The 11,216-nt window shown below is 47.6% G+C and overlaps 1 protein-coding gene and 1 pseudogene across 1 annotated transcript; one reads left to right on the top strand and one right to left on the bottom strand.

Moving 5' to 3' along the window:
- Positions 1 to 508: 508 nt before the first annotated feature.
- Positions 509 to 2,922, bottom strand: LOC136355639 (uncharacterized; annotated as a pseudogene).
- Positions 2,923 to 6,466: 3,544 nt separating this feature from the next.
- Positions 6,467 to 7,471, top strand: LOC136355640 (uncharacterized). The gene has a single exon (XM_066308469.1). It carries the CDS (start codon positions 6,467 to 6,469, stop codon positions 7,469 to 7,471), a length of 1,005 nt encoding a protein of 334 aa, XP_066164566.1.
- The last annotated feature ends 3,745 nt before the right edge of the window (positions 7,472 to 11,216 follow it).

Raw genomic sequence — 11,216 nt, forward strand, 5'->3', positions numbered from 1 at the left:
TATATTTAATTGAGACTTCAAAACCACCCGCTTATAAAACATTCAAACATATAAGAAAAGATTGGCATAAAAATCGAAACCAATAAATCTAAACCCGAACAAAGGGAGCCTAATTTGCTGATGCAAGAGCCAGCTGGAGGCTGGATGCACGGGATATCTTCTCTATCTTTTTTTTGAACGGAAAAACAGCACTAGAGTGCCTTTTTATTGAATAGAGCAGAAGAAAATACAACCCCTTGGGGCAAATGAAAACGTTGAACACTGTAGCTATGCTCTATACATAGTGCGGGATTAACTCGCGCAGCCGCTTAGCCCCTGCTAAAGCCCAAAGGCTAGCCTCTTCTTTGATTCTCGACAGGAGGAAACTCGTTGCCACCTCTTTGTGGTCAAAGATTCGCCGATTTCTCTCATTCTAGATTTCCCATATGACTAGCAGGATGAGTGATCGGAGCCCTTTTTTCGGAACATTTGGCGTGTTTGCAAGGCTCTCCCACCATTGTTGAACTGACTATGCCTCCTCCCATTGAGCTGACTCTATCTGCTGATAGCCCACCCATCCAGCAACAAGGCCCCATATTCTTTTGGTGTATCTACAAGTGGCAACGAGGTGCAGCACCGTCTCAGCCTCACAGCGGCACAGAGGACAACAACCGTTGTTTTGCCAACCCCTGGTCGCAAGTCGATCTGAAGTCCAGACTCTATTTTGGATGATGAGCCAAGCGTGAAATTTGCATTTCCCCGGCACTCAAACTTTCCAGATTAAGGAGTTGAAGCTTGTGCTCGGCGTTCCTTGGCATTGCGCATGGTAGGCCGAGGAGGCCGTGTAGCATCCGCTACTTGTGGATTTCTAGGTAATCTGGTCTGGTTCTCCAATGCCTAAGTGAACATTCTGGACCGCTTACCACAGGGCAACTAGTTGTTCGACGAGGTCTACTGTAATAGGTGAGTGCGATTCCAGGGCCAGGTCCTGAACGCAGGCGTCCTCCTCCTTTCCATTTCGAAGAGATCTCCTCTGTTTTTAGAGATCGCATAGACTAGCGGCATGAGGTCTTTGGGTCTTTGCCCCTCGATCCAGGCGGAGTCCTAGAAGCGCGTCGTGTTCCCATCTCCAATTGTTATCTTTGTTGAGGCGGCGAAAAGATTCCTTTCAATTTCATCGCAGGGCGTTTCTAGTCCCACCCAAGGTTTGGTTGGGTCCTTCCACTCGTGCCATAGCCATCGCAGCCTCAAGGCCCTCGTGAATTTCTCCAGATTTAGGACTCCCAAGCCTCCCTAACTGGTTGGCAATCACGCCTTTGTCCAGTTGACTTTACATTTCCCTCCGGTGATGTCTCCCGTGCCGGCCTAGATAAAGCGACGGCACTGGTTTTCTAGCTGCTCGAGGGATTCCTTCATAGTTTTCAAGGCAGTCAGGAGATAGATAGGCTAGGCCGTAAGCACAGATTTGACGAGTGTGGTTCTTCCAGCTGCTGCCATGTTTTTCCCCGTCTAATTTGTTATCCTTCCTAAGATTTTGTCGAAGACAGGCTGCAAATCCGCCTTCCGTAGTTTACCCAATACCAAGGGGAGGCCCAAGTACTTTATGGAGAAGTTTGCCCTTGCCGCCGGGACGCCCTCAAGAACCTCTGTCAACTCAATGCCGTCACATCTGATGGCCGCCACTTGGGATTTCTGAAGGTTGGTGACGAGTCCAGTGGCAGTGCCAAAGCGATGTAGGATATCTACAAAATCTGTGACATCGCCTCGGGTGGGATTAATGAAGATGACGGCGTTGTCTGCATACATCGAGATCCTTAGTCGGGTCGTTCTCCCCCGCAACTTTGAGATTGTGCCGAGCTCTGCTGCCTTGGAGAGGATTCGCTGCAGGGGGTTAATTGCAAGTATGAATAGCAGTGGTGAGAGGGGGTCCCCTTGCCTAAGGCCTTTGCCATGCTTGATCCACTGCCCTGGCAAGCCGTTGAGGAGTACTTGAGAGGTTGAAGTTGACAGAATAGACCCTAGCCAATCTATCCATCTTGTTGGGAAACCCCTTCGCTGTAGCAAGGCTAGAAGGTAGTCCTAGCGGACTGAATCGAAGGCCTTAGTTAAGTCTAGTTTGAAGAGCAACATTACCCGCCTCAGGCGGTGGTGTCTTCTGGCCATGTTTCTCACAAAAAGGAAGTTGTCATGAATGCTTCTTCCTTTTATGAAGGCGCTTTGGTTGACCGAAATCAACGTATGCATGTATGACCTTAGCCGCACCGCAAGCATCTTGGAGAAGATCTTGGCGATACTGTGAATGAGGCTAATTGGCCTATAGTCCACGACCCCCTCGGCCCCTTCTTTTTTTTAGGTATTAGGACGACGTTCGCGGAGTTGAGCAGATTCAGGTGTGCACATCTGAGGTTGCAGATGGAATCGAAGACCAGAAGAATGTCCTCTTTGATGATTTCCCAGTAGACTTTAAAGAAGATCCCTGTGAAGCCGTCTGGCCCTGAGGCTTTGTCGGTGGGCATTTCCTTGATGGTGCACCTCTTGCTCTGAGAAGGGCTCCCCTAGAGTGGTTAGGTCGATTGGCGAAATGTCGAGAGCTTCCCAATTTGGCTCATTTGGCCTTGGCTCCGGCTGCCCCATTATGCTTGCGAAGTGGTCATGAATTGTTGCCTCCTTCTCCTCATGCGTCATCGCCCAACCATTGTCCTTCCTCAGCCGTTGAATGGTGTTCTTTCTTCTTCGCACATTCACTTTAAGGTGGAAGAACTTTGTGTTTGCGTCGCCTTTGCAGATGTGGGTTACCTTGGAGGCCTGCTTTTTCCTTGCCCGCTCTATGGAGGCAAGGCCAAGGATCTTGCGTTTGAGGGTTGCTCTTAGCCTTGTTTCTGGGATAGAGAGGTCTCTGTGCTCTTGGGCTACATCCAGCGTTTGAATGACGTCAAGGGCCATATGAAACTGAAGCTTGGCCTCGGTGCAGATGCCTTTGGCCCATTCTCTAAGGCAGGCTGCGGTACGTTTAAGCTTTTCATTTAAGCGAGTATAGGCTCAATGTGTGACAAAGGCTGACTCCAGGCAGCCTTGACCTTGTCTTTAAATCCTTGGATCCTTGTCCAAAAATTCTCGAATTTAAAGTTTCTCGACCTGCGCGGGCATTGCGGGTTGGACAGGATGAGGGGGCAGTGGTCAGAAGGCCCTGTGGGGAGGGCGTGAAGGACTTGACGGGGGAAGGCAAGGTTCCAAGTCTCATTGCAGAAGCAACGGTCCAACTTGACGAGGGTGGCTCATTGCCGCTCATTACTCCAAGTGAACCTCCTATTTTGCAAGGGAATCTCATGCAGCTCAGCGGTCAATGGTTGAGCGATATCTTCTCTAATTAACCCAACCATTTGATTAGGACGACGTCATCACTTATCTTTAAGGAGATTGTAATATACAGTCAAACAAAATGAATAAGATCGAGTAGAGTAATAAAAGGTCGCAGAGGCCAATGTGAAAAGGAAACAACAAATTAAATCAATGAAGGCGCATACATTTCTTGGCAACCAAGCTTTCACATCCACGAGTCATCACCCTGTTTATATGTTTATAGGATTAATGTATATATTACCCATGTTTTGTAACAAAATTTTAACTAAAACAAATATCATTAAAATATTATTATCATCATTTTCTATATATATCATCCGTTAATTTCTTCGGGATATTTTTTTTATTGATATGTACATTGTCTCGCCCTACACTGTCTTTTTTTTTCTTCCACAACAAAATAGAGAGTAGGCGATGGGGTGTTTGATATGTAGGGTGTCACAATATTTTTTATTTCTAAAAAGAGTAGGGAGTTGATGCTTAGGTAAAGTAGTAACAGATTTATCACTCACCACCGTCATTTACTTCCATTAAATGAGTATTGATATATATACTCCTGATAATAATTGTGTCATCCTATTTTATTTTCATTATGAGAGCAATATAGATGTGTAGAGAGGACTACAGTTTTTTTTAAGTAAGTGTATTTCGCATGTTTATTTAAAAATGAAAAACAGGATATGAATATTACGGCATATTAGCGAGCTAGAACACATGGTTCGCGAAAAGAGGATGGGGAGTAAGATTACAACGTCAAAAAGGGATTAAAAAAAACAATAGCGGAGCCAAAAAAAATTCTATTGCGCGTTAATGTTAGTGGCGGAATCAAAATTTAAATATAATACTATGGAGATTATGGATACCCCATATCTACATGGCAGTTATATTCCAGCTGGGTACTGGGTGCCGAATAGAGATAGAATATCTTCTTGAGGACCCGGGTTAAATTCTAAACTTGTATGTCAAGGAAATACTCAGGATCCTAGTCGGTTACGATTGTATTTTATCTATAATCCCATATTCCGTTAGGATATGGACAGTATTTTGTAAAGCGGACCTCTTCCCCTATATAAGAAGGGATCTGTGTGCCTCTTGGGGTGTGATCTTTTTCCCAGTTTATACAATCAATAACACACTCGGCGGAATCATCCCCGGACAGGAGTAGGGTATTACTTCTTGAATAAGAAGGCCTGAACCTGTATAAAATTCCTTGTCTCCAAACCCATCCACTTTCCTAGCTTGATAGCCACCCCTTTTATTATTGCCGAAATCTTTTTTCGACAGTTGGCGCGCCAGGTAGGGGTTGCGTCAAGTTTTTGCCGACTAAGTGCGATGGGTTCCATCTCCGGCATCGACGACTTCGCCTTCCCTCCCGGGCAGGCGTTTCGGTTCGGCAGCCTCAACTTCACCACCAACGACTTCCGCAAGATCTCTCTCCTTGACTAGGATTCGAACCAGTCTGGGAGAAACCAGGTCCCCGTGCCGTTTGGTATTCCGAACTCGGCTGAGGCCTACTCTAAGATCATCTCCCCCGAGTCGGCTCCAAACCACTCGGACGAGATCCAATCTACTCCTCCGCGACCAGATCAAGACGACGGGCCCTATCCCTCAATCCTGATGAGACTTCCTGATGATTTGGCCGCTGTCTTCACAACCAAGACATCTCCCACTCGAAGATCTAGGCAAGCTCCGGCTTCGGCCCCGATCCAATCTAGATCCAGAGAGGTTGGCGTTATACTCCAACCTCTTGGGACAGTCTCGACGGAAGAGTTGGATAGCTACCTTAGCTCCCCTGGCGTCAGTTCTTGACCAACCGAGATCCTCGACTGCGACGACTTCGGCTACCACTATGACCACGGCGACTTCGACGACAGCTATGAGGATAACTAAACGCCTCTCTTTTTTGGCGTATTCATGGCTAACAACGAAACGGAGGAACAGCGCCGAGCGCGAGAAGCGGAGGAAGAGCGCACACGACAAGAAACCGAACGTCGCCGACTGGAGGAAGAACGACAACGACAGGAGCGGGAACGACTACAACGTGAGCAGCAAGACCGCGAGCGAGTTGCAAAGGAGGCTGAAGATCGACGGCAGCGCGCCTTGGAATCCGGGCGACAAGCGAGAGACCTCATCGGGCAACAAGACGTCGATGGAACAGCGGTTTTTCGCACCCCCTAGCAGAACGCGGTTGCAGCAATCACTCTCCTCGACACCCTCCTCAAGGAAGACACACTCAACCAAGCTGATCATGTTGTCAACATCTTGAACCAAACGAAGACCATGATCGCTACCTCGGTTCCAGCCAACTCCGCAAGCACCCGCACCCCGACTGGTAGCCGAGTCCCTCATCTTCGATCTCAAGACTATCACCAGCCAAGCCTCAGCATTACCGGCGCCGGATCTAGTCGCAGGAGCAGGGGACATGATGAACTATCTGTTCGTTCGCCTCCTGAACGATACAGGGAGCGCCGAGTTGAACGACCACACTCACCACATCGAAGGTGCCCCGTCGATCTTCGCGACACCATCAACCAGCGCCGCGCGGCAAGAGGCCATCATTCACCGGATCGCTACGACGACGACATGGACGGAGTTGCTGCCTTCACAAACGATCTGCGTCGAGTGGATTGGCCAACCGGCTTTAAGCCGACTGGAATCGAGAAATATGATGTTACCACCAACCCCGAGTCTTGGCTCACCGTCTATGGTCTCGCAATCCGCGCAGCAGGAGGAGATAGCAAAGCCATGGCGAATTATCTACCTGTGGCCTTAGCGGATTCTGCCCGGTCATAGCTTCACGGGCTACCCCGCGGCACAATCGGATCATGGGCAGAACTACACGACCACTTTATCGCCAACTTCCAAGGCATTTTCGAACGCCCTGGTACACACTTTGATCTCTACAACATCATTCAGAAGTCTGGAGAATCCCTTCGAGATTACATCCGACGCTTCTCCGAGCAACGCAACAAGATCTCCGATATCACCGATGACGTCATCATCGTCGTCTTTACTAAAGGCATTCGCCACGACGACCTAGTCGGCAAGTTCGGACAAAAAACCTCCCAAGACGGTTAAGCAGATGTTTGAAAAAGCCAATGAGTATGCCAAAGCCGAAGATGCTATCATGGCGTCCAAGCAGTCGGGCACCACTTGGAAGCCAAAGAAGGATACGCCGACCACAGGAGGGAGTGGAAGTAACAACCGCAAGGATCGCAAGCATAAGCCCGAAGAACTTGTGGCAACAACCTCTCCATCGTCCCGACAACGTCCCCGCGTCAACACATTCGACAAGATAATGAACTCCCAATGTCCGCATCATCCCAACTCCAACCACGTGGCCAAAGACTGCTTCGTCTACAAACAATTTGCGGAGCAATACGTCAAGAATGCACGTAAGCCCTCAGACGGAGATCAAAGCACGTCAAAGAAGAAAGATGATGAAGACGATGCCCCGACTGGTTTTCAAGACCATCGCAAAGAACTCAATCACATCTTCAGCGGACCTCTGGCTTATGAATCTAAGAGAAAGCAGAAGCTAACAGAACGGGAGATCAATGCGGTTCAGCCTAACACGCCCCAATACCTTCGGTGGTCAGAGATAGCAATTAAGTTCGACCGCTTGGATCATCACGACCGAGTGGTCCACCCGGGGCGGTACCCCCTGGTACTAGACCTAGTGGTTCGCAACGTCAAGCTCCGAAGAACTCTCATCGATGATGGCAGTGCACTTAACATCCTTTTCGCTAAGACCCTGGACGATATGCAGATTCCTCGCACGGAATTAAAGCCGAGTAATGCACCCTTCCATGGTGTTATCCTAGGATTATCAGCTACACCACTCGGCCAGATCACTCTTCCGGTCACTTTCGGCACTCGGGAGAATTTTCGCACAGAAAATGTTTGTTTCGAAGTCGCTGATTTCGAGACAGCGTACCATGCTATACTCGGACGACCGGCTCTAGCCAAATTCATGGCCGTCCCACACTACACCTACATGATGATGAAGATGCCTGGTCCTCGAGGAGTCATATCACTACGGAGCGACATCAAGCAAGCCGTCACATGCGACAAAGAAAGTTGCGAGATGGCCCAAATCTGCGAGATCACCCTTGCTCGCGAAGAGATCTGACTGGCTGCGACCACGGCAAGCGAGGGAGAAGTGCCTGCAACCAAGCTGACGAAGACCGAAGAAAGCGATGCTAAGACGAAAAAGATTCCCTTAGATCCCTCTGATCCTGATAAGACTGCTGTAATAGGCGCTAAGCTAAATTGTAAATAGGAAAGCGCGCTCATCACCTTTCTTCAAAATAATAAAGATATCTTTGCATGGAAACCATCCGATATGCCTGGTATTCCTAGAGAGGTGATTGAGCACTCTTTACATGTTAAGGAAGACGCCAAACCCATCAAGCAACGACTCCGCCGTTTTGCATAGGACAGGAAGGATGCGATCAAAGAGGAATTAACCAAGCTGTTAGCAGCGGGCTTCATCAAGGAAGTCCTTCATCCCGACTGGCTGGCTAACCCAGTCCTAGTTTGGAAGAAGACTGGGCAATGGCACATGTGTGTCGATTACACCGACCTCAACAAGTCTTGCCCTAAAGATCCTTTCGGGTTACCTCGCATTGACCAGGTGGTTGACTCAACGGCCGGCTGCGAGTTACTCAGCTTCTTGGACTGCTACTCGGGATATCATCAGATCTGACTAAAAGAATCTGATTGCTTAAAGACCTCGTTTATTACGCCCTTTGGGGCCTACTGCTACATCACCATGCCCTTTGGATTGAAGGACGCAGGAGCAACCTATCAACGCATGATTCAGAGATGTTTCTCAACTCAGATCGGCCGCAATGTTGAAGCTTATGTTGATGATGTAGTCGTCAAGACTAAGCAGAAGGATGACCTGATCACGGATTTAGAAGAAACTTTTGCAAGCATTCGTGCTTTCAGGATGAAACTAAACCCTGAAAAGTGCATCTTCGGAGTACCGTCAGGGAAATTGCTCGGATTTATGGTATCTCAAAGAGGCATACAGGCCAACCCGGAGAAAATCAACGCCATCCTCAACATGAAACCGCCAAGCTCTCAAAAAGACGTCTAAAAGTTAACTGGTTGCATGGCGGCGCTCAGCCGGTTCGTCTCACAACTCGGTGAGCGGGGGATGCCCTTTTTCAAGCTGCTGAAGAAGACTGACGATTTCCAGTGGGGACCCGAAGCACAAAAAGCCTTTGAAGACGTCAAGAAACTTCTCACCACTCCGCCAGTTTTGGCCTCGCCGCATCCACAAGAGCCGCTACTGTTATATATGTCGGCGACCTTCCAGGTCGTGAGCACGGTCCTGGTTGTCGAGCGTGAAGAGGAAGGCCATATTCAAAAAGTCCAACGACCAATTTATTTCGTTAGCGAGGTTTTAGCTGACTCCAAGACAAGATATCCTCAGGTTCAAAAGTTATTATATGGTGTCTTAATTACCGTCAGGAAATTATCTCACTACTTTCAAAGTCACTCGGTCACGGTGGTCACATCGTTTCCACTCGGGGATATACTTCATAACCGCGAAGCAAACGGACGGATTGCGAAGTGGGCCTTAGAATTGATGTCTTTGGACATATCGTTCAAGCCACGAACTTCGATCAAGTCACAAGCTTTAGCTGATTTCCTTGCCGAGTGGACCGAGTGCCAAGAAGACATGTCAGAGGAAAAGATGGAATATTGGACTATGCATTTTGATGGGTCGAAGAGGCTTACAGGCACTGAAGCTGGGGTCGTCTTAATTTCCCCGACTGGAGAAAGATTGAACTACATATTGTGGATACATTTTTTTGCGTCCCATAACGTGGCGGAATACGAGGCGCTACTCCACGGATTAAGGATTGCCATCTCTCTAGGCATTCGCCGATTAATCGTCCGTGGAGACTCTCAGTTGGTTGTTAATCAAGTCATGAAAGAGTGGTCATGTCTAGATGATAATATGACCGCTTATCGACAAGAGGTACGCAAGTTGGAAGATAAATTCGATGGACTCGAGCTCACCCATGTCCTCCGACATAACAATGAGGCAACCGACAGACTGGCCAAATTTTGGTTCAAAACGGGAAGCAGCCCCTTCTGATGTGTTCGTTGAGCATCTTTATGAACCAACTGTACCCAGAAAAGAAACAATTGAAGCCATGGATACTCAAGGCGTAAGCATGATCGAAGCCGACTGGAGAGAACCTTTCATAAGATTTTTGACCAAACAAGAACTCCCTCAAGACAAAAATGAAGCCGAGCGGATTTCCAGGCGCAACAAACTTTACATTATTCATGGGACTGAGCTGTACAAGAAAAGTCCATCAGGAATACTGCAGCGCTGTGTGTCTTTGGAAGAAGGGAGACAATTGTTGAAGGATATACATTCTGGTATTTGTGGTAATCATGCTGCTGCACGGACCATTGTCGGCAAAGCTTACCGGCAAGGTTTTTTCTGGCCTACAGCTGTGTCTGATGCTGACAAGATTGTGCGGACATGCGAAAGTTGTCAATTTTTTGCCAGACAAATTCATCTGCCAGCCCAAGAGTTGCAAACCATCCCGTTGTCCTGGCCGTTTGCGGTCTGGGGGCTTGACATGGTTGGCCCGTTTAAAAGGGCAGTTGGCGGTTACACGCATCTCTTTGTGGCTATTGACAAATTCTCCAAGTGGATTGAAGCTAAACCGGTCATCACGATCATAGCAGATAAAGCTAGAGATTTTTTCATCAACATTGTGCATCGGTTTGGGGTACCTAATCGGATCATCACTGATAATGGCATTCAATTCACTGGCGGAGCATTTAAAGACTTTTGTGAAGACTTCGGCATTAAAATTTGCTATGCCTCCGTGGCACACTCCATGAGTAATGGACAAGTCGAGCGTGCCAATGGCATGGTACTTCAAGGGATAAAAGCACGAGTTTTCGACCGACTACGTCCCTATGCTGGCAAGTGGGTAGATTAGCTGCCGTCCGTACTTTGGTCTTTACGCACTACTCCCAGTCGGGCTACCAGCCAGTCGCCGTTTTTTTTTGTTTATGGTGCAGAAACAATGTTGCCGAGTGAAGTGGAATTTGAATCACTACGATTTCAAAACTTCAACGAGGAACGCTATGAAGAAGGCCGAGTAGACGACATCAATCGACTAGAAAAAGCCCGTGAAGCAGCTTTAATTCAGTCGACTCGGTATTTGCAAGGGTTGCGCCGTTATCATAATCGGAATGTTCGATCGCGAGCCTTTTTAGTCGACGACCTGGTTCTGAGGAAAATTCAAACCACACAGGATCGGCATAAATTATCTCCCTTGTGGGAAGGACCGTTCATAATTGCTGAAGTCACTCGGCCAGGTTCTTATCGACTCAAGCGCGAAGATGGTACTCTTATCAACAATTCTTGGAATATTGAACACCTTCGTCGATTTTATGCTTAGGCATTTCGTTTGTATCTTTTCTCTTTGACTGCTAATTTCAAGCTTTTCCTTGAAGTTTTCAGTCGAGGGGCTACCATGATAATAATGGAGTGTGATTTTTATCAATTCAATTTGCTTACTTGATTTATCATTGCTCTGCTTGGTCTTTCGACTTAGTCAATGAGGACTGAAGGTTTTTAATAAGCTTTTGCGGGTTTTAGGCTCAATAAGGCTTGACAAAGGCTTTTAAGAAATCAGAAGCTAAGTATGGAACACTAAGCATAGCATAAATTTATCAGTATTGTACAAATTGAGCCTCCATCATCATTAATCATCAAAATCATTGTTGTATCAATCAGTATCAGTTTTTTCATCATCAGAATTATCAGACCCAGTCGGCCGAAAGTCAACATCTTGGAATCTCTCAACCACGTCAGCAGCAATCTTGTCAGC

This window comes from Oryza sativa, chromosome 3, assembly GCF_034140825.1.
Source record: "Oryza sativa Japonica Group chromosome 3, ASM3414082v1".
Taxonomy (NCBI): domain Eukaryota; kingdom Viridiplantae; phylum Streptophyta; class Magnoliopsida; order Poales; family Poaceae; genus Oryza; species Oryza sativa.

Excerpts from the sequence above, each read along its gene's own strand:
- LOC136355640 (XM_066308469.1), top strand. The coding sequence starts at position 6,467 with ATGGCGTCCAAGCAGTCGGGCACCACTTGGAAGCCAAAGAAGGATACG.